The following is a 24,095-nucleotide window of genomic DNA, read 5'->3' on the forward strand; positions in this document are numbered from 1 at the left end:
GCAAAAAATAAGACTCAAAAAACATATATAGTAATAATACTTTCCTATAATTCAATTTATTTTACGCTAAACCTGATAAAGTCGTAAGTAAGAAAGAAAAAATCTCTCAATACCAAATCTCCTGTGGATCTGGTCTATATAGGAAATGAGTAAAGGAGAATAACTAGCGGACCGCGGTGGACGCTCTGAATAATGAAAGGCTTCGTGATCCATTACGGAGATTGTACAACTTCATCTTTAAAAGGATTCTCACAATTAAACTAATTTTATACGGATTTACGTTTGACATACTTGTTATGTCTTTTTTACTGACTTTCTTTTAATATTTTATTGATATTTAATTAAATTAGCTTAAATATGCGCGATTTTGGAATTGTACTTTTTTTACTTTTACTTTTTAGTTATTCAATTTTTTTCTTTCTTTTTTCTTCCGTACTTCTTTAAAACACTAATTACTATTTAATGATATTTTAATTTCTACAACGTGGTTTTTAATTTTAAATCAAATCGATTATATTATAATTGTTTACCTTCTTTTAAGTTTTTCCTGCGTTTTTAATATTCTTTTAAAAGATAAAAATATTAAGGGAAAAAGCAATTCCATAATTCTCTTCATATTTTTCTATATAAAATAGTGGACGAGACACTAACGAGGTCTCCGATACCGATTTCTGATGCGCCTAAACTTGATTCTGCATCGAATGTCATAAAATAGAAATGAATTTCAGTAATATTGAAAGCATTTGCTGAATGATAATATCGAAAATACGTAACGAGTAGTCGTTAACACAAAACTTTTTAGTATTAATGTTGATATAAATTTTGACAAAATTAAATTATTTGAAAGTAAATAAAAATAAAAAACTATTATACGCAACCTAATAAATTATCTGTTATTTTTTAAATATTGGAATATTGCACTTCATTTAACTGTGAGTGATTAATGTCAAATTAAGCAAAATTTAAAGGATATGTGGAAAATATCTGCCTGTTATTAGTTCTAGATTCTAGAATATCTCTCAAAATACCTCGTTATGTTATTCAAAATAGTACAATAATTTAGTTAGAGCACCGAGATTGTCACTTGCGAGCCACCTGAACTGTTTGGACAGTTAATTAAGAGATCGAATCGACCTGTGTGCGGACATTTTACATGAAACTTTAAACATTTTGTCCTAAATAAACTGCATACACCTATTTACAATTTTAAAGTAAACAATGCAATACTCGTAATTAATTAAATCATTTACGCTAAAAATTGTTGTAGTTATATACTTGTGTTTCGTTAAGGTAACGTTTTAACATTGACGTCCTCATTTAATGCACAGCTTAAAATAATTATTTTTAAAAACTCAAAAGTTAAAACAAAGTCACTTCCCTCTATCTGTACGCTTAGCTCTTTAAAACTACGCAACGGATTTTGACACGGTTTTGTTTAGTAAATAGATTCGAAATATTAATAAATTCGAAATATAATAAATAGATTTCGATTCCAGAAGAAGGTTTATGTGTATAATACATGCATAATACAGTAGAGGAACACTGATAGTTTTAGAGGTTTCTAATGTGATGCCGTAAATAAACACTTCTTTTTGCGCTTACATTGCAAATATTTATGTTACATTTTATATTTAGTATCAGCATTACACTCGTGCGAAGCCGGAGCGGTTTGCTAGTACAGTATACTTGAAATAGGTCTGTTTTATTTTGAAGCAAAATTAATTAATCATTATTAAATTTCTAATCTGTACAGAAAATGATACTATATACAAAACAGAAAATTACGGAACAACCAAAGTCCACAGTCAAAAGTGATCAAAGTAACTTTCAAACAATTCAATCTATGTTACAATACTGAAACGCAAGACATAAAATACGAATACAATACAAATATTGATTAGATGTAAGTTCTACATTGTATAAGGAATAACGTATTACAATATTGTATAATATCATAAATTCCAGGTATGTACAGGCTGGCTATAAACCAGAATCCGCTAGAGAGTATCCAAGATGAGGCATTTTATGGACTAGACAATACTCTCTGGGAGTTGGAGCTGAAACACGACAGGCTTACCTCTGTGCCGAGTCGAGCGCTGAGGTACCTTCAAAAATTGCGACTCCTTGATTTAACAGGTAAATTTTCTTTCATATTTTTGATTTAATTTAATATTATTATTTATCGTGTGTTATAATAAACTAGCCGACCTGGCGAACTTCGTACCGCCTTATTTTTTTTTTACTTGAGTATATATCGAAATAAAATATAGCCTATCTTTCAAGTTAGATCAAACTGCATACGGTGTGCAAATTTGATTAAAATCGGTTAATTAGTTTAGGAGTCCATTGAGGACAAACATTGTGACACGAGATTTATATATATTAAGATTCGTCGATAAATAGATTTACCATTCAGTTATTTGATATTAGTTCTGGAAATACATAAGTAGTTAAAGTCGACTAAGACGTTAACTGGCTCTCAGTGGCTCGAAGGAATTTAATAAGGAAATATTAAATCTTGCTATAACAGCCTCTTCGATAAATTTAGATCAATGAGAATAGCGACACTAATGATTTCTATAAATAACATGTTCAGATAATTTACATTATTCCATATTACGAAATCATAAGTCGCTAATGTATGTACCTATATGAGAGATATTTTGGAAAATGAATTACAGGTGTCTCAGAAAGAACAATTGAACCTAAAACAATTAGTATCTTAGAATTCTGTACATCTGTATCCTGTTTGTATGTATGTCCGGGCATCGCGTAAAATTTTCTCCATAAAATTTAGCCGTATTTTTCATACTTTTGATTATAAAGGTCTCCTTTTAAATCTTGTTTCAATTTTATACTACCTAGATACGCCATCAAAAAGTGTAGTAATTATTCTATAAAAAGATTTGAATACAATCGTAACTATGTACGTGGTTTTGTGTATACTGTAGTTATCACATAATAAGTCAGTTATAATTTTCTTATTATTATTTTCTTAATTGTCAATATTTATAAACTGTATTTTTTGTGGCTTTGTGTTATTCAATGAATATCACATGTAATTTATATTTAATATAAATCATTCATATTCAGCGATAATTTAGATATCTTTAATTGAAGTTTTCCAAACAATCGTTCCAAGATTTACTTCGGCTAAAATTTCCTACGTTTCCTTTATTTTCCCTAAGGACTGTTTGCATCAATTACTTGCTTGTTTTGTTGATGTTGTTAATAGCTTGTTTAACTCGCGTCTACATTATGACGCTTTTATTTGAAAGTGCCATTAAACTTGTGAAGTAATTATTTCGACGCCGTACACGTATGTGCGTAAATATATTTGTCAAATGAAATTGTTAGTTTTAATTGTATGTGTATACGTAATACATCTGTTGAGGTAGTAAAGATCATATAATTTTATTTTATTTTTTATTTTTGATAAGTAATATCGAATACTAGCTGTGTACGCGGTTTCACTCGCATTTATCTGAGGAAAAAACGCTTACTCGGTAAATGGGCTATCCAACACAAAAATAATTTTTAAATTCGAACTAGTATATCTTGAGATTAGACAATAGAGGTTTGTTTGTAAAAATTGTCGTTTTTAATAGAAAGCGTTTGTTTATTTCATATCTATCCGCGCGCTACTAGAGCGCGGTAAACATGCGGTTTTTCCCGCATAAATCCCGATTCCGCGGGAATTCCGGGATAAAAAGTAATCTATTTGTTGTTCCATAACTTCCTCAATCGTTTAGTGAAAGTCAGACAGACTGATAGACAGACTAAAATTTTAAAATCGTTTGTTTCTGTGTTACTATTGTGTAAATAATTATATGAACTTGAAAAAACACAGCTATTTTGAAATGGCAGATAGACACTTTAATTTCATTTATATGTTTATGTATAGATTGTGATGTGCTCTATAGAGAGATATAATAAGCCCCCTTTTGTTTAATGTCGCTGAAAATTATGATGATGCTATTATTAATTGAATTTGCTGAATATATTAAATACCATCAAGACATAATGCGTAATTCTCATTGTAAAATATTCAAAGTACTTATACCACTTCGAGTTATATCTTCAACGCTTCATTAGGGGTTTTCCTCGAGGAGAGAGCTTTTATTATTCAAGCAACATTAATAACTCAGGCAACAACCTAACAAATATAATAACCAGTCATTCGTTTTCTTTTAAGAGCTATAAAGGCGATTTCGCGTTGTACTTAATTAGATTTTGAGTTTTATTAAAATGACAAAGTTTCGAGGAATTAAGTCATTTGCATTTGTAGCATAATATTTACTTTCAATTATGTCGTTTTTTATTATCAGGGTTTCTAATTAATACATTCTTTTTGGTTTCATGATCACTTAATCAAATATTTAAATCTAAGTCAATGCTGTGGACGAATAAAAGTTGTTTTTATTTCAGGAAACGAAATAACAGATATAACGGGAGACAATTGGCTGGGCTTAGAGAATTCATTGCAGACATTAGTCTTAGCTGACAATTCAATATCCACTCTTCCTCTTGATGCGTTTTCCGGACTACTAGTTCTTGAAACATTAGATTTACATGGAAACCATTTATCTGTAATCGACAGTGGAGTCTTCAGAGATGGTATGAGCAGACTAAGTAAGGTGAGTTTTAAGGTCTGAAATAAATGTACAATTTTGTTTTTGTCGACTTTATGCAACTATTAGACTATTCATGCTGATATTCAGCAAAAGAAAGCAAGTTCCTTTGAAATTAGTAAATTCGGAAAACAATGCTTTTTACAAATTCGCGGCAATCGTTTTGGTGTAGTGGTGCGTATAGGGTTCATAAAGCAGTGGTCGTGGGTTCGATTCTCGCTCAGGTTAGATATTTGAATTTCCACAAAAAATTGTTTCCTGTCTGATTTTGATTCCTATGGAGACCTCAACCGCTCTTAGTAGTGCACGTAAATCTGCCGTTTCCGATTGTTATTATAACATTCAGAGTATATTTCCCAAAGCGCAGTGGAACAGCGTGGTGGATTAAGCTTGGACCCTGCTTCTCAACTTCTTCTCAATTTTACAGGCTTATAACAAATCATGCTCCTTGCAATTTAGAATACGTTACACTTTTAAGTCAATCTTTAAACACTTCTTCTTCTTCTTTCAAGTCCTATCAGTTATACATAAAATTGCGCCTAATACCAACCGGAATAACAGACTAATGGACTGCATTATTACTAACAATGTTGTGTTTACCTTGTAAACTGCATATTAGGTTCTAAATACAAGGCTTATTTCAAATATCTATCTCTAATCCTATCCTATGGAGGGCAAATTACAGGAAAGCGGAAATATAAAGAGCGTTTAAACATAAAAAAATTACGGGGGTAGGGCACAGCATGACAGCAGGGCATATCCTGCTTAAAATCTGAAGCAGCTCAACTGGAGAAGTACCTCGACCTTACAGACGATCACAGCTAATTAATACTGCTTTCTAGCAGTGTTGTGTTCCTTTGGTGAGTAAGGTGAGCGAAACTCTTGTGGGAAATTAGGGTTGGGGTCGGTGATGCGCTTGCGTTACTTGGTACTACTGGTATGGTCATCTATAGTCGTTTATTATCAAGTAAGCCATACGTGTACGTGCTCCTTTGAGCAAATATTACCTGCTCTGCTCTACCTTAGACAAAAGTTTTCTAACTAAATCATTATCTATTTACTTTCTAGCTTCTCCTTGGAGATAATCAGCTCACACTGATTCCTTACGAAGAGCTGTCTCCACTGCGTCAGCTTCGATACTTGGATCTTTCGAAAAATCTCATCAAGCAGGTTCCACCCGCTCATGACCTGACTGGCGTGAAGCTATCTCTGGACTATCTTAAGTAAGTTTTAGTGTTATTTTTTTTTAAATTTGTTAATAATGACGATTTGCGTATTTTTTTTTTTTAATCTGACTGGTTATAAACTGTTAACTTTGTAATTCAATTTCCTTCAAGATATTCCTTTTTAAATATTCTTTTAATACTTTCCTTTATTGCTTTTTAATAGTTTATTAATGAATTTTTCAGATTGGATCAAAATAACATAAAAATCCTGATGCCCGGTTCATTCAAATACTTTAACATTCTAAATACGACAACGCTTAATGGAAACCCAATTTTTACTATAAGGGTGAGTTGATATAGTTTTGTAGCTTTTGTATAAATAATTTATTTCAAAACTAAATATAAAAATGTAAATTTTAATCCTCAAGTTTTTTATTTGTAACAGATTCATAGTTTTATTTATATTTAACTATTTATTTGCACTATATACAATATTGCTTAAAAAATATCAGCGTTATCAGTAATATTTTTCTGTCCATCAGAAATGTTTAGTTAATTCCTCGCTAAACAATCAAAAATTGTTTTAAGTTAAAATATAGATAAAAAATTTCAGTAAAAAGACCCAGAAGGGCGTCTATTTTTAATGACATGTTATTTTTAATGACACATCAAAATTTTTCTAAAAAAATTTATACATTCTTCGGCATCGAATTGTATGTATGACTGTATGTTCTATCTAGCTGTGCCCGCGACTTGGTTCGCGTTGAAATTAAATAAAGTTATTGTTCGGTTCGTAGAGTTGTAAAATAAATAAATTTCTAAAATAAAAGTAGTCTATTACATCGCCTATCTGCCCTTGAAAGTCCCGTCAAAATCGGTTTTTTTTTTTTATTTAGAGATTAGCCGAAACAAACAGACAGACAAAAATCGTAAAAAATGTTATTTTGGTATATGTACCGTGTATACATCCATATACATTTAGTAAAAAGCGGTTATTTTAATATTATAAACAGACACTCCAATTTTATTTATTTGTATAGATGTATAGATTAAGTTAGAAAAATACCAAGATAAATTTATTTACGATTATTTAGATGTGGCTCGTCAATAAAATTTAAAGAATACATATTTTCTGATTTCAGGAGGATGCATTCCGAAACGCTAAGATAAAAACTTTATCTCTTCGCGACTGCGGTGTTACGGAACTGTCTCCAGCATCCTTCGCTGGACTTGAAAATTGTCTGCAGAGCTTAGATCTGTCTGAGAACAATCTGACCATGATATCGAAATTCATGTTGAACAAGTTAGATTCGTTGCGTTTCTTGAATCTGAGAGAGAATAAAGTACGTAGTATTAATTTTTTTATTTGAATTTAAATTTTACAGTAAAAATATGAAAATAATCTAAAAATAAACTTATGAATATATAAAACATATATTTATAAATATAATGATTTTTACTTGAACTCTTTTCATTGTTTGTGCTAATCATATAGGCGGTAAACAACCTTCTAAAATAATATTGTTCCAATATCTCAGCTTTGTTTTTTGATTTGAAACTATTTACAGACGGAATTTTTTTTTTTTTTATTGTATGTGATATTTCATTACAGGTCGATACAAATTTACTAGCAACGAACAATCCTTCAGAATACTCAACGCCATCTGGTAACAACTTCCAATACAAATTGTTCTATTTGGACATTAGCGGTTCTTCGTCTCTTGAAATGAGCTTGCAAGATGTCAGAAGGTTAGTTTATAGTATATTTCATTACAAGTGTGGAAGGGCTGTCATTGCAAAGAGTTCCGACAAATGACTCTGGTCTGGTTGACAGTCGGAACAAGTTGCAATGACGGTTCCACACGTGTACTGAACGATTATTTTAATACAGTTGTGAAAAAATGAAGCAATTTAATAAAATTATAAAAAGAAAATTTCTGGAAAATGGCGCCAACCGTAGAATATAAGCAGAGTTTTTTTTCGCCACCCATTCTGGTAAGCAAAGGGAACTATGCCCATACAGCCAAGTCTTCAGTAGAAGTTTTTTATTGATATGAAATGAAAATGAAATTTAATGAGATGAAATGAAATGAAACCTAACCAAACTCATTCAATCAAATCATTAAATGTGATATTGAAACAAATTAGTAGCTTCTTTTTAGAAATATACGTATTTGCATGAATCATAAAAACTTCTATGAATTTTTTTAGTAAAAACTTCATGGTTGGTTTTTCTTTTTAATAGAAATTATTTTGACAGTTGGGAAAGAGAACGCACGAGTTCGGGAAAGGTAAAAAAAAAGCACGAGTATGTAATAGCCCGCATCCCGAACGCTATACGTCCCTGCAATACGCCACTTTTTGAGCAACTGTATTAAAAAGTTATTTTACTATTAATATGATTTAATATAAAATTAACTAACAATATATATTTATTTACACAACCTAAAAACTTATTTTACGATTTAAGTACATTTTTAATATTAAAATTATTTATCTTAATAATCCACAGATAAAACATTGAAACATGGTAAACAATGTCTGTTAAATTCAATAATTATAACTTTATTTATACATATAGGTACATATTTTTTAAAGTTCTAATTTTTTTTAATCTAGTTTGTTATTTTCTCGTAAGTATTCTGGCATATGAAAGTAGAAACTGGATAATATATTTAAATATTTCCGTTACACTCAATAAATACTAACAATTCTATCAGCGACTTTTTTGTCTTAATTTAATTTTAAAATCGGTCTGTTTATTTTTTTGTTTGTAAGTGTACGATAAATCCAATTATTTGTTTTTTTAGACTTATGTAAAATCTTAACAATCGCGCTTACGCGTATCAATAATCTCGCCTGTTAAGCATCTTATAATTTACTCAGGTTCTACTTTTCTGTGTCAGTTTATTATTGTTTGCAATTTTAGATATGTTTTGTAATATACCGTGTAGTTCAGTGCATGCAATTATTTTCGAAGATTTCGTAGTTGCATGTACACTATACTTTTCTACTGCCGATCTTTTTAATTTTTGTCTTCAGTTTTCGTGTTTTAAGATTAGATTTTAAGATAAATTGTAGTTTTTAAGTTTCCAAACTAAATGAGAAGTAATTCAGAATTGCTTATTTTTTACCTAACTTATATTTTTTTAATTCCCATTGCTTTTGATTACTGTATTGTGATATATTTTTCGTTATTTTCTGCTGTCTGGTTACATAGTAGGTTAGACATAGCTATTAAATGCAAATCGTTTTACCTCGATTTTTAAGATATCACTTTTAAATACAGTATTAGCTCGGCTAGGTTTTTTTATCAATTGTAATTTTCAATTTTGTATCAGATTTTATATTACGCTTTACATATTTAGCTTCGTACGAGTCTTTGCTATTACATTTTGATTGCAGAAACGAGTCAGACATACAATCTTGCCGCTATGATAGCAAGTAAGTTCCGGTATGTTTGTGTTTATACCGAGGCTTTGTCTGTTGTACTACCTTATTTAAATAACGTCAAGTTTTTCGCTTCTTTCATCTCGTTCAAATGTGCATCATTTGTTGTATTATTTATTTACATTTCAAATATTTTATGCGCATGTATGTGTACTATTATATTAAGATTCGTCAATGCATTTAATATCTTATTAGTTTCACTTGTTTGCGACTTCTTTGGTGTATCATGAACTCATATGATGGAAATGAACATGTTTTTACTACAACGTCATTTTAGCTGATCATTGTAATTCTGTAGTCGGCTTTGTGGAATATAGCTTTAATCACGAAATGCTTGCACTGATGTCGTTTGTTTTATTTTGTCAAGCATTAGGTCGGTCACTCTCATTTGTGTCTGTAGTATATTTTTACTAATTTAAAGGTGATGGAAAAATGTCGTTAAACGCCAACATGAATGAGACAAGCAAAGTTTTAGGTTGTGTAAATGAGTACCATAAAAAATGAAAAGGTCATTGGATTTAGTTGCACAACGCTTTTGCATAGGCAAATTGTATACAAATCAAACTTTGTGTGCATTTGCTGCAATATAGTTTTCTATTCCAGGATGCGTTCTCTTCGTTACTTAGCTGTGAGCAAATTGATCAAGCGAAGTGTAATCGCTGAAGATTTTCTTGATTTCGGCGTTGATTTGGAAGAATTGAGAATTATAGGTAGCACGATTAATCGAATCGAAGGAAGCGCGTTTCAACACGTTCGGACGATAAAAACTTTGGATCTATCTGAAAATAATATAGATTTCATTGATCCTTTTGCATTCGCTGAGGTAAAGTTATTTCTTGAAATGTATCTTCTATGGCCATTTACGATGAATCGTAATTAATTTTAAACTAATTTGCAGCTACATAGCCTAACAAGCCTAAAAATGGCCAATGGTTTAGCAGATTCGGTAAAAATACTGCCATTTGAACCGTTAAAGGCTCTTATTGAGTTGCAACATTTGGATTTAAGTAACAACAAGTTGAAAAACGTACCAGACACCTCATTCCACTTTATGTATAAATTGAAGACGCTCAATTTACAAGACAACTTGATTGACCAATTTTCGAAAGGAACTTTACAGGTAAAGTAATACTCTCAAAATATTGTCAGTTGTCCTACGTAAATATGCTATCGGCAAATTACTATAAGATAGTGAAATATTTGCAGAGTGATATCCACAAAGAACTAGAAAGCGTATGTTTGTCGTTGAATCAAATGCAAAGGATCGATCAACACACATTTGTCAATTTGAAAGAGATACAGGAGATTCTCATCGAAGACAATTTGATAGAAACTGTGTACAGAAGATCATTCACAAGCTTAGATAATCTGAAAGTAATCAAATTGAGGGGAAACATTATTACTGAAATAAGCGAGGAAGCTTTCCAAAACTTACCAGCACTTAAAGAGTGAGTATAAGTTAAGATACGGTACAGTGGGATATGTTCTGCTCGTAAAATAGGACACCCTGACTGGGGAAGTACCTCGACCTTACAGGAGATCACAGCTAAATAATACTATGTTATATTCCTATGGTGAGTAAGGTTACCAGAATCCCCAGAGATTCTGTGAGTCGAGGGAGTTGGAGGTGATCGATCGAGGGGGTTGGTGGCTTGATTACCGAACTAAACGTGTAAAAAAAGAAATTTAGAAGTAGCATGTTTAAAAGTCTACTCATCTTAGAAAAATGGAAAACTCCCTTACTGAAGAGATTCAATACTAACTCTTGAGAGTGACACTTTTTAAAGGGACGTAAAAATATGGAAAATAACGTGCTTTTTATTTTTACAGGTTAGATATATCCTTCAACCAAATGGAAACCTTTAAATTTTCAATATTCGACCAAGTGGGATCTGCTACTGCTTTGAAAGTAAATGTATCATACAACAGAATAATTTCGCTGACTGATTCGAATGCTCCAAGTTTCTTTACATCAAACTTCTATCCACCACCTAAAGCGCAAAGTAAGTTTTATTTTTTATTTGTTTTTTTTTTTTATTTTGTTTTTAACACTGCTTACTTCAAAATATTCTAAACGCTATTTATTTATTAATTATTTACATTTACTTACTTTAGTGAAGACATTACATCTATTGTATTAACTATTATATGTTTACTTACTTAATACTTATTGTTTTATTCTTATTTCTTTATTATTCTAATAAATTCTTTTAGTGCATTTTTTATCAATATATTTTACATTATTAACTAATATTTTCTGAATATGTTGCTATATTTAGCTTATCACTTTTTTTTTCGTTTTTATATTTTTCGCAATATTTTTTTACAATATGTTTTTCTTTGCATGAATTTTTAACTTTACTTGCTAAAAGGATTAGTATCAGAAGATCCCAGTCCTCTCCGTATTGAAAGAGGTGATTTTCAGTTTGAATTTCTGTGTTATTCATTTTTTTATGTATTTTGTCTCGGTTTTGTTTGTCTCTTGTCCTGTTTTGCTGTATTTAGTTGTGATGAGTTTTATTCTTATTTTTGTTAAAAATAATTGTGAATGTAAAAACATTACTTTTTTTAGGTCTTGGATCTGTATCAGTGAATATACGAGTTTTGGATTTCTCTCACAACAATATTTCCTACATTGCACCATATTATTTTAGGTAATTTACTTATGATTTTTTTTCAATTGAAGATACTATTGCAAGTAACACTAAAACGAATTTTATGTTATTACTTTGATATGAATCTAATAGTATTTTAAAAGAAAAATAATAATAAAAAATCTACACTTTCAGACATGCCGACTTGACAATATCAGAGCTATATCTTTCCCACAATATGATAAGAAACGTAACGCGAGAAGTTTTCGGTTCGATGCTGATGCTGCAGTACTTGGATCTGTCTCACAATCAAATATTTCACATGGAGTATGATTGCTTTAAAAAAGTGAAAAACTTACAGGTAAGAGGTACATTACAGAAAGGTTAGAGAGGCATTTCAAATATAAGAACCCAAAAATAAATAATTAAGAGAATTAAAAAAAATGAATGAATGATAGTGAAGTTTTTTTGTAATTCTTCTCTGGATAAGAGACCCACTTGGGTCTTATTTGGTGGGTTACTATTTAGTAAATATAGTAATAATTTTTTGAAGTTATATAATGATAACAATATTTCACCACATACTGTTAGTATTATTTATTACCTTGTTGTTGACCACGCGTAGATGCTTGTATCTGAAAAAAAAAGAGGATTTGTAAGTTTATCGAGCTCGGGTTAAGAGTCGTTGTTTTTGTCAAGATCTAATCCATTGCCCGGTACTATAAAATAAACTCAACCATTGCACGTTTAAAAATCTACTTTAAATTATTTTGACGTATATTTATTGGATAGATTTACAGACACAGTAAGAGCCTAAATTTAGTATAATTAATAAATTATATACACTATATGACTAGCCCGTTGGCGCAGTTTGTAGTGACCGTGCTTTCTGCTCCGAGGGTTGTGGGTTCGATTCCCACCCCGAGTCTGGGTGTAATATAAATATTTATTTATATATTTATATATGTATTATTTATAAGTATATTTATCGAAAAAAAAAATGTAGCTATATACCAGTCGGCTGTTACCTATAACACAAGCATTAAGTTGCTTACTTTAGGAACAGACGACCGTGTGTGTATTGTGTAGATATTTATTTATTTATTTATTTATTTATATCGATATGCCTATAATTGCTTGCAAAACTTTCTTACTGAACCTTAAGTTTCACCTATAGTTAAAGTTCATCACTATATAAAATATCATCACTATATATATGATATAATATAAAAATCATCTACTATTTGTCAAACTTTATTTTTTTGATTGCGAGAACTGTACATGTAATAGAATAAAGGGTTTTTTTTTTTGACCACATCCAACCATCTACATATATACCATTTCCTCTGCCCAAAGGTTGCCTGGAAGAGATCACTCATTAGCAATAAGGCCGCCTATTGTGCTTATCTCCTGTTTTTATTTTTTGTAATTTTGCTCACTCTTGGTGTAGAATAAAGAGTTTTTATTATTATTATTAATAGAAGTAAAAATAAAAATAACAAATGTTTACGTGTGTGCAGATAATAGACCTGTCCCATAACCACCTGGTTGAGCTGCCGGTGGAGGTGTTCCACGATATGCAGGCGCTCACCGCCGTCGACCTCTCCGACAACAACCTCAAGAACCTGGCCGACAACCTAATCATATCACCCGCTTTGGAAAGGTTCGTTTGTTGGTTGGGTGGTTTGATGTTTGTCTTGTCAGTCTTTTTTTGTTTCATGGCATTAGGGTAATGTGATTTTAGAAATATTCTAACTTTTTCTGTAGTTCGATTTTAAATGTTGGTTGTTGTATTAATTTTAGCTTTTTTTTAATTTTAGGATTTTTATCCTCAATTAAAAATATAATAGAATTTTAATCATAGAATATTACCTTGATAAACTCCAAATAACAATATTAAAAAATATATTTTAAAATGCTACATTGCATAAATTTAAATCTCGAAAGAGTAAATATTAATGTCAATTTTTTTTTTAATTATAGGCTAGATTTATCAGATAACGATCTATCAAGAATACCAACAAACAGTTTATCGCCAGCTGCAGCTATCAATCTCGTCGAACTTGACCTGAGTGGAAACACTATACCCGCGGTCGCCATCGCAGACTTAGTTCAACGATTCAGAGTAAGTACTAGTAAATTTATTTAGACAAAACTCTCATTACTTAGTTTGATACTAACTGCTTGATCAATTGTAAAAGTTGAGGTAATGTATATACGTATGTATGTATCAATTGTGATATTGTCTTGTTGTGAGATTTGATCTATCTTTTGATATGGTTTCGAACCATTAACCTTAGAACAACCACATTTTTTGTTCCATATCCTCTTTTCTTTTATATTTTTTATGCTATGTTGATAATTCATTTCAAAATATTTCTGAATTAAAACGTACATCCATTGTTTGTTAATTCTTAGCATACATAACAAATGTTGTAGTGGTTCAATTTTAATTTTATTTAACAAATAGTATATTTTCTGTAATTTGAATTATGCACTATGTAAATATAAGTTTTCAACACTTGGAGGATATGAATCAAAATTAACTCCTTTGTGAACTTTACTAACCAATAGATAGTTACGTGTTGCCAGTCAGTGGCGTAGCTAGTGTGTAAAGGGCTTTGAGCTAAGAGTAATTCGTAATTTGATGGCAATAAATTATTAAAACACTTCAAACTGTAAAAATTTAATTAACTTATTACACAGAAATATTTTAAAATCGAAATTGTCTTTTCATTAAACTAATTCACTGTAATTTGGCGGACAAAAACTCTTAGTTATTACGTTACAAGAGTGACGATGTAAAATGGTTTTGCGTTAGCCAGAGTTTAGTTCTAAATTGATTTATTGTGAATCGAATCGATATAAAATGTAATATAATTATCACTCACACTAATCGGTAAAACAAACAGAAATAAATTGAAAAACAACACAGTCTTGGATTAATAATCATTTCGCTTTAATTTGGCAAACAAAACCCTCATTATTCAATACATTAGAATGACTTTATTAAATGGTTACTGTTAGCCAAAGTTTAGGGCTAAAGACCTTTGCCCCAGTGTGGTAGACGCTAAGTTGTAATGTCCAGCACGAACCGAGCGAGTACTGGTTGGAGGAGCCCGACTACAGCGAGGAGTACATGTACCACACCGCTAGGCGCGACCACCCGCGCGTGCTGCACCGCAAGATACAGTACCCGCAGAATGTGTTGTTTAAGGTAGCCCCCGGCGTAACGCCTCTCGTGTGATACCTTGGACTACGAGCTAACCCAGCAGCAGGGGTAGATAGTGTTATCGATGAATTGGTTTGCAGACAAGTAACGTTAATGCTTTGAACAACGTTATTTTTTATTATCAGCAAAATTTGTCAATATTTAATGAAGTTAAGCCGGTCTTTCAAATGGATATAAACTATCAAATCTAATCAATAGGTTTGGTATTTAATGTTTTTAAATAAAAAGTTAAATTCTTCGACATGATTACATTAACATAAATTATGACATCACTTTTTACTTTTTACTTGTCTAACGACGAATTCGTCAATAACTATATAACTTTTCTAAGATCTATTATTTAATTGCCAGATTAAATTAAATTTACGTTTGTGGTCGCTACCATAAGATGAATTTTTAGTAGCTTTTTCTTCCAAAAAATCTAGCGTTCAAATTACTTCGCCTTTTTTTTCAAAAACTGATATCTTTATTTTTTAACTTATTTAAACTACAAACGCTATAACTACTGACTAGTTCTGTAGCTCAAGGTATTACATTGGTAATGTGTAAATATTAATTTTTACTCGTAGATAATTTAATTAATTTATTGATGCTATGTAAAATGCATATTTTTCTCTCAAGTTTTACTTAGAAAACTATAAAAACTTCGTATTTCCTTTCTCAGCTCTTGTGTGGTACTTTTTTCATTTGAATAGTAGATTGTATTGCTTATTATAATTTACATAGCTTTGCACTAATTATCCTAGTTTGTTTATCACATCTTAACTTTGTTATAAATATTTCTATATTTTTGAGTTGTATGTAATGTTTTGTATAATTTCAGTCGCTTGCCTGGTTGGACCTTTCCGACAACCATTTGGTTAGAGTTGAAAGCGGTTCTTTCACGGCCTTGCCAAAGTTGCTTTGGTTGGATTTGAGTATGAACACACCGTTCAACAGCGGTGAACGTGATAGTAGTATCTTTAAAGGCTTAGAAAGGAGATTATCGCATTTGGGGCTAAGAAATGTCAGCCTAACTTCTGTAAGTATTCCAAAATCTTAAGTAGGTACGCTTTCAGTATTTTAAGAGCAAAACATCAGAATTTCAGAATTAATTTATGGATTTTATTAAATATATGGAATTCTTCTTTTTCTGAATTATATGATATTAAATCTGAATATAATGATATTATATAGGTGTAAAAACACGAGGTTTATCATTAATAAATTTAAAAAGATATATGTTCACTTGAACAGATTAATATATGACAAAAACATTTCAGGTGCCATCAATGCCAATGCCGAAGCTAAAGAGTCTGGATTTGTCTTACAACAATCTTCCATCAGTGCCTACGGACATAACAGCAAATTTGACGCGTCTTCGATCTTTAGATCTTTCCTACAATGATTTAACTAATGTGCCAGTAGTAAGCAAATATTATTTCTTACGCACACTAGACTTATGCCCTTATAATACTTTAAGATCAATTTACTGCATGCGATGTTTTATCTTCAGTTGCTAAATATACTTTGATTTCTTAATATGACATTTTACATTCTAATTTCAAATATTACCCTATAATATTTATTGTTATTATATTATATTTTTATAGGCAACTCACTCGTTAAGTGATCTCCGTTGGCTATCTTTATCTGGAAATCCTATATCAGCTCTTATGAACACTAGTATGTATGGAGTTTCACCACGCCTTGAATATCTTGACGTCACTCATCTAAAATTAAGTATATTAGAGGTAATGTTCTAATGTTTTGAATAAACCTGATAGTTCGTGTGCGTGTGTTTTTTTTTTAAATTATAATAATCTCATAAATCTTACAGCATGGAGCTTTCAGTAAGATGTATGGTTTACGAACACTCAAATTATCAGTAAATGGGAATGTTAGGGATTTCAATATTCCAAAAATTCTTACACACAATGATGCTCTTGAAAATCTTTTTTTGCAAGTAGACAGTGGTCAAGTCGATCTGAGCAAGGAAATGCAGGGACTTTTGCCTTCCAAATTAAATAATATCACTATAACGGGAAGGGCACTAAAATTCCTATCACAGAACATTCTACAGGTGAGAATTTATCGTATAAGTTCCGCTAAAATTTTTTAACCATAATTTGTGCATTATTTTAAATTATATTTTCGTAACACTTTTGTCTCCAAAAGTAGCTTGTTTACAAGGCATTAAAATAGTCTAAGAAGCATAAAATTGTAACCACTTTTGGTAAGCATTTCAGTAAGATCGATAGTTACAATAAGTGAGACTTTAAAAGTGTACTTATTGAACCAATCTTTTTCAGGGTGTAACATCACAAACACTCAAACTAACAATCTACAATACAAGCATCGAAGAAATAGAAAGCGAAGTATTCTGGAGACCAGGACGGATCAAGAACCTGACTCTAGACCTCAGGAACAACAGAATCGCGAGAGTACCAAATCCAGGCAAACACGAATGGCCGGGCGTCCCCAACTCTCTTTTCCTACACGATATTTATGTTGCCGAAAATCCTTTGTATTGTGACTGTCGTATTGGGTAAGAAATAGTTATACTTAGTTACATCTAGGAATTTTCAGTGATATTAGCCATAACCGTATTTGTAAAATTCTCAGGAAATCAGTGTTCACAAAACTTTTACGTACTTGAACTTAATGAAAAGTTGTCCAAAAGTTTTCTGTCGCAAAATATTTACATTTTGGGCCACAATGATCTGGATAAAAATAGACATTTAACTTTTACCTACCAATCAAACAATCAGGCTAGACTTAAGTTCCAAAGACAAGATGGATTCTCAATTAATAATAATATCCCGTTTGTTTTCAAATTTGAAATAAATATATCTTTTCAGGTGGGTACAAGCTTGGGATAGAAAAAGAAGACAGTATCTTTGCGATGATCCGTCAAATTGTATCGCAACGAGAGATGATGTCCGTTTTGCAAAATGTCCTTCTCATTACAACCGGACATTCAGTGATGTATGTATAAATTTAATAACACATTTAGACACTTTTAACTTTTAAGTGATGTTGAAAATAAGTCCAACGCCGTAACTGAATAAGTTGAATTTTCATTATAATTTTATCTTGATCTATAAAAATATTAATTTCGTAACCCTTTTTTCTTGCCGTTGTTTTTATGCTTATAGATAGATATTGCCTAAAAAATGAAGTCGTTTTACTTAAAAGTTTTTAATCAATTTTCGTAGTGACTTTTTAATAAAATGATAACTGTTCCACAGGTAATAGCAAAGGACTTAGACTGTGCCTGGAGCCGGGGATTTCTCAGATCACCAAATCTCTACATAATTATAGCAATGACGATCCTGACATACTTTTACATTTGAGGTTTATTTTGGGTCCTTGGTATATCCGAAGAATTCTACAAAGTTATGGAAATGGTCTACAACACGAAATAGCCTGAAAAGGTTATCGACCCTAGTCAAAACTATTTTAAAGTACCTGCAAAGTGGCCTACTGTTTCCGATAAAAAATACCAAAACCTTTTTAGTGCCGTGATTTCGGAAATTATCTGAGACATAGTGGATTGGGATAGAGGAATAAGACGTTTTACGATTGCTTAAAATGTAAATCAAGTGAAGCCTATAAAATAAATGTGATTTATCGATAAATCAGAAGCGATGTGTGATCTCAATTGATTATTTCTACAAAGTTACCATTCGAAGATGTTATTTATTGTGTTTGAGTTTGGTTTGAATTACGTGTTTAAGTATTAGCAGTGCAACTTCGGATATATTTTGCGTGATTAAATAGTAAACTACTTGATAATGTCGCCAGTTCTGATGTCACGCACCAATATAAACTAAAATTCAGTTACTTTTGATAATTTATTTCTTTTTATGAAACTAACATATATTCAGAAAACAAAGATTTTATTTGCAATGCCGCAAAATATAATTGTAGAAAAAAAAACTTCTTTAAACAAGTATAATAAATTAATTCTGATATAAATTAAATATTATTTACATTCTGGTATCACTAACTAAACTAAAATTAAGGTTCACTTATGACACATCATCTTTTTTAACTAGAATAAAGTTTTGCATGACAGTATTCTAACAGTCTTTAAGAAAAAGTAGCTTCTAGAAAGAATAAAGTAACATAGATAATTTTGTTTAGTTTAGTCAGTGGTTCATCAGAATTTGCCTAAATAGCCTAAACTATCTTAACGATATTTTAGTTTACTTTGGTAAGGGGCTCATCAAAATTGGCACAGTTGTACGTTTTAGTTTGTTACTAATCGACACATCGGATCTGTATAAGCATTGTGAGTGAAGTGCACTTAATGCGATACAAAACGCATTCAAAAGCAATGACTTTAATAATATCATCTGAGACTGCATTCACTCGAATGATATGTGTTCGTCCATTATTAAGATAAATATTATTTATATCTGTTTGTGTATTAGGATAGTCGATATCGTAAATTTCATTTTCACCTCATTTTTCATTTCGTTCAATTTCATCGTAATCTATTTCATCTATTTCGAATGTTCTTTGACTTATAATGTTCTTATTAGTAATATATTTATATAAAACTTTACTTATACAATTTATTATCTTAAAGTAATTTTTAATTAGAGAATTTTCGATTAGATCGCTTTCTCATATACGACCTCTAAATTTCATTGTTTCGATTTCAAAGTCTATCAAGTTAAATAGTTTAAATTCGAAAAGTATTTTATTACATAACTGTATATTACTACATAAGTAGATTATATACCTTCGTAATGTATATACGTCATTAATTAGAATTATATTGACTGAATTTTAGTATTCCAATATAAAATACTATAATGCTTAATTTGTGGCGTTCGATATTCGTAACCATTTCTGAGAAACTATAAAAAAAATTAATACTTACTTTATCCATTAGTTAGTTGTTTGATTCAATTTCAATTTTTTAATATTTTAGTGCACTTGTTAGACAGTCGCGTTTTATTGCATTTCTATCTATAGACAGATGCATGTTAGATAATAGCTTGATTAAACTTATAATATAATGAGTGAATAAATGGTATACCTCTTTTTCAGTGGTCCATAATGAATCGTGTCAGGCCTATATGTTAAATTTTGTTTTTAACACCACAATGAAAAATTCGTTGATTTTAGTGAATGTTTTTATATCACTACTACTACTTATCGATTAACAACACAAATATACATGACAAGAGCTACACGACATAACTGTAGCTATTATCATTGAAAAAACTAATACGTTACAAAAAAACTTAATTTTTCTTTGTTGATGATGAAGAGTGGAAACATGAAATGATAAAAATATTCTTACATTGTTTTACTTATTCCCAATTATTGTGGTGTTGAAAACGGAATGTTATCGTTTGTTGTGACAATGAATATATTTTGTGATATATATTAATCTTTAATCCTTCTATTTTTGATAAGCCTTCGACGATTATTGCTAATCTTTACGGGAATTGTATAGCAGAATATAAAAATGGTTACTAAAGTATAGCAGATGCAGCTTGTAAGTACGTAGATTCTGATCGCATGTCAATTCCAAACGAGATTGCTGAATTGCCATTTTTATTAATAACTAGGGTAGATTTTGAAAACATTCACTGTAGCAAAAGACCTTCTGTTATTACAAGGGCTTATAATAGAAACAGTAAATGGTTTAATTTAATTATTGGGTTTTATCACCTTCAGTTCTGCCAGAGGGCACATTTAATTTACCAATGTCACTTAAAAAAACCGTAAAATTATCGGTCCTTTAAATGTTTTATTCCAATATTTTAGAGTAAGTAACCAATATAGTATATTTTACTTATAAATTGGAAAAAAATCTTTAAATATAACAACCCACTAAACAACCGTAACATCAAGGAACAACAATTGGTGATTGACCTATGTATTTTAGCGAAAGCAAGAGTTTTCAATATTCATTCCCACAGACATCAACATCATATCACATCTAGACAGCTAGATAACAGTTGAAATCCTTAAAGCGTTCAATGGAATAAATCATGTTTTTGCTCCTCTGCCTCTCAGTCCGATAAATATAAGAAATATTGTGTTCGAGTTTATCGTTCAAAAATAGTGTAAATTTTTTAATATTATTCTATTGTTTATTGTATACCTTTATCTTAAAAATATTAATAGCTGTAGTCGTACTGTTAATTATTTATTTTGTTCGCAAATTCAGCAATTTCTTATAGTAACTAATTAACTTTTAAAATATTGCCGAATACGATCAGATTTAAATTATTATTTTTCCAAATATTTTCTCGTCTTTTTTAATTATTTTAGTAATATTTACGTCGTTATTACTGCCATGTCTTAATTTTAAAGTATAACTATCTACTAAGTATCAACATCATTGTTTATTTTTATTTTATTTTTTTCTAATTTTATCAAATTTCGCATTTTTGACATCACTGCTTGATTTTTCTTTTCTTTTTTTTATTTCATCCGCTGCATCCAAATGTGATAGTAATTAGTTAGTGCCAATAAATAGATTAAAATTAATAATGATCCTGTAATTAAATATTAATTCTTAAATTCTATTCTTAATACTCCTGGTACGGTTTTACTTTTTTCGATTGAATTGATCTTTGAAGAGCATTTATAATTATTAAGGACTTAGTACGAAAATTACGAAATCATTAAATTTTATGTCATTTGAAAACCATAAAGACAAACGGCTGAAAGGCAAATGTTTTGGGAATACTATTGATGGCGGTTTTCCTTATTAAAGAAAAAGTAAAGGCCCATTAATTTTGTCCGTCTAAGCATAAATGAGCAAGTAATTACGACCGATGTTGTTGGATATTATCGTTTCCATTTTACGAAAACAAATAGAAAAATAAAAATAAAATAAAAATTGTTTGTATTAACTTTTACCGAAAACTCGTACCTAATAACTCTTATTTACTAGTACTTTAGTTGAGAATTTACATGTATATGAGGTATGAACTCTGAGATACCATTTGTTTTGAAAAGTCGAGTAAAAAAAATTCAATCAAAAAAAGTAAAAATGATGTCTATGTAATTGTTCATTGCCTGTGAATGTTGTATATAACGAAGATAATCGATGGATATTAACGGAAGGATTGTAATGTGTATTAGGAAGGTTAAGAGCAAGAATTGTAATGTCTTCACTACTTAAATGACTTTATAAATAGTGTGAAATAAAATAATTATTGAATTATTAGCGTATGAATAAACGCAGTAAGCGTCAATATTAACATTTGTTTTATTTTTCCCTATTTGCCTTTAATCTCACCCATATTTGATAAACTTATTCGCTTCATTTTTTTTTTCAAACAGAATTTTAAAGATAGGCGATTAAAAAAAAATCCTTTTAGTTAACACAAACAATCAAACAAGAAAAAAAAATATTAAAGAAAACTGGCTGAGCCCGCGAACTTCGTGCTGTCATATTTACCCTGGAAACTTTTTTGTTTAATTTTCTTTTATGCAAAGTTTGTACTAAAACAAAAAACACAAAAAAAGAATTACTAAATTTGATGCAATTTTTTCAACATTTTATATATTAACCAATTTAATTATATTAACTAATATTATAATTATTTTGTACTAAAACACATTTTGTATATAATATTTTTCAAAAGAGTTTCTTGCCGATTCTTCTCTGCAGAATCTACATTCCGAATCGGTGGTAGCTTTACTTTTACAAAAATAATAATTTATTTTTAAAGTTTGTAAAATGGCGATTTGAAAGTGCTCTATCTGAATAAAGCTGTTTTTGATTTGAGTTATACTTCTATATTTCAGCAATTCGCTTTTATTTACAGAGAGTATTGTTACATCTTAAGTATTGAATATAGGAGTCCTCTAAATTAATTTTAAAATATCTTCAATGTACAAAATTAGATCCTGTTACAGTTTCATTATGAGTAAACATAGGCTATTATTATCACATATAAACAATGATATAATAAATCATAACACAAAAACATTTTACCTAAAAACTCTTTCATAACTTGTTTTTCAACAATAAAACTTTATACTTTATTATTTGCCACGGATATAAAAATGTGAGGTCGCGCATAAATATAACAAAGGAATAAAGTCATAAATTTTGTTGATATCTAAATATTATCTTTTACGCAATAAGAAATCCTAATATACTTTTTATTACCGTAATTGAAGAAAAAAGGATAAAAAAGCCAACCGAATACTTTGTAGAGGGAATTCCAGAACATGCAAATATAGGTTTAACATTTAATCGTGACAGAATTTTCACAGATTCAGCTTTCAGACGATATTCACATACATTTTTATAGCAGTCTCCGGAACTCGATTCTTACTTAAAAATATTGCGAAGTTTTGTCATCATGAAAAGTGTTTTTATGAATTGTTATAAAAATAAATAATAACACTATAAAAATTAAAAATAAAATTTAAAATGATATGATATGCTTAATAGGCTTAGCTGTTACAGCAGCGCTTTACAACAAATACCTGAATCGAATTAAGCTGAATCAGTCTGTAAACATCCCACAACTAGGCAAGTCTTGTCTAGCTTTTGCTCCAAGGTTGAAGCTTAATTCTTCACGCTACTCTGCTCATTATTTTATTTTAGTAATGTCATAACTATTTAATAATCTGTGGTAATGTATAAATTAGTAAATTAAATCCATTAATTATAGAAAATAATATAGTTAAAGCAATAACGCATAAAACAACAAATTACTTACCTACACATATATTGTCATAAGCCGTTAAATTATTTGAGGTACAGGAAATATCTTGCTCAAAATCTAAAGCAGCCCGGCTGGGGAAGTACCTTGATCTTACAGAAGAAAACAGCTAAATAATACTGCTTTCAAGCAGTGTTGTATTCCTGTATTGAGTAAGGTGACCAGAGCTCCTGAAGAACTTGGGGGTAGGGTCAGCAACGCGCTTGCGATGCTTCTGGTGTTGCAAGCATCTATAAGCTACGGTAATCGCTTACCATCAGGAAGCCGTACGCTTGTTTGCCAACCTAGCTGTTTAAAAAAATAAAAGTTTTAATTATTAAAACGAC

At 30.3% G+C, this 24,095-nt stretch overlaps 1 protein-coding gene and 1 long non-coding RNA gene across 2 annotated transcripts in view; one reads left to right on the forward strand and one right to left on the reverse strand.

The window, feature by feature from the left end:
• LOC123657851 (chaoptin) overlaps positions 1–18,699 on the forward strand; it is a 43,912-nt gene extending 25,213 nt beyond the window's left edge. The window contains exons 4-25 of the mRNA XM_045593353.1: positions 1,966–2,136; positions 4,429–4,637; positions 5,700–5,854; positions 6,041–6,143; positions 6,940–7,140; positions 7,410–7,546; positions 9,851–10,070; positions 10,146–10,367; positions 10,454–10,695; positions 11,078–11,250; positions 11,820–11,901; positions 12,037–12,202; positions 13,362–13,504; positions 13,825–13,966; positions 14,930–15,058; positions 15,897–16,094; positions 16,336–16,479; positions 16,666–16,806; positions 16,893–17,135; positions 17,365–17,600; positions 17,914–18,040; positions 18,304–18,699. Coding sequence (XP_045449309.1) covers positions 1,966–2,136; positions 4,429–4,637; positions 5,700–5,854; positions 6,041–6,143; positions 6,940–7,140; positions 7,410–7,546; positions 9,851–10,070; positions 10,146–10,367; positions 10,454–10,695; positions 11,078–11,250; positions 11,820–11,901; positions 12,037–12,202; positions 13,362–13,504; positions 13,825–13,966; positions 14,930–15,058; positions 15,897–16,094; positions 16,336–16,479; positions 16,666–16,806; positions 16,893–17,135; positions 17,365–17,600; positions 17,914–18,040; positions 18,304–18,408 — 3,689 coding nt within the window. The 3' untranslated portion in view covers positions 18,409–18,699. The remainder of the gene's footprint in view (positions 1–1,965; positions 2,137–4,428; positions 4,638–5,699; positions 5,855–6,040; positions 6,144–6,939; positions 7,141–7,409; positions 7,547–9,850; positions 10,071–10,145; positions 10,368–10,453; positions 10,696–11,077; positions 11,251–11,819; positions 11,902–12,036; positions 12,203–13,361; positions 13,505–13,824; positions 13,967–14,929; positions 15,059–15,896; positions 16,095–16,335; positions 16,480–16,665; positions 16,807–16,892; positions 17,136–17,364; positions 17,601–17,913; positions 18,041–18,303) is intronic.
• Positions 3,649–17,477, reverse strand: LOC123657853. The gene is made up of 3 exons (XR_006743783.1): positions 17,466–17,477; positions 13,598–13,602; positions 3,649–3,735 (listed from the first exon to the last, which is right to left on the reverse strand). It is a non-coding gene; the product is annotated as an uncharacterized LOC123657853 (long non-coding RNA).
• Positions 18,700–24,095: the final 5,396 nt, after the last annotated feature.

Source organism: Melitaea cinxia, chromosome 11, assembly GCF_905220565.1.
Source record: "Melitaea cinxia chromosome 11, ilMelCinx1.1, whole genome shotgun sequence".
Taxonomy (NCBI): Eukaryota; Metazoa; Arthropoda; class Insecta; order Lepidoptera; family Nymphalidae; genus Melitaea; species Melitaea cinxia.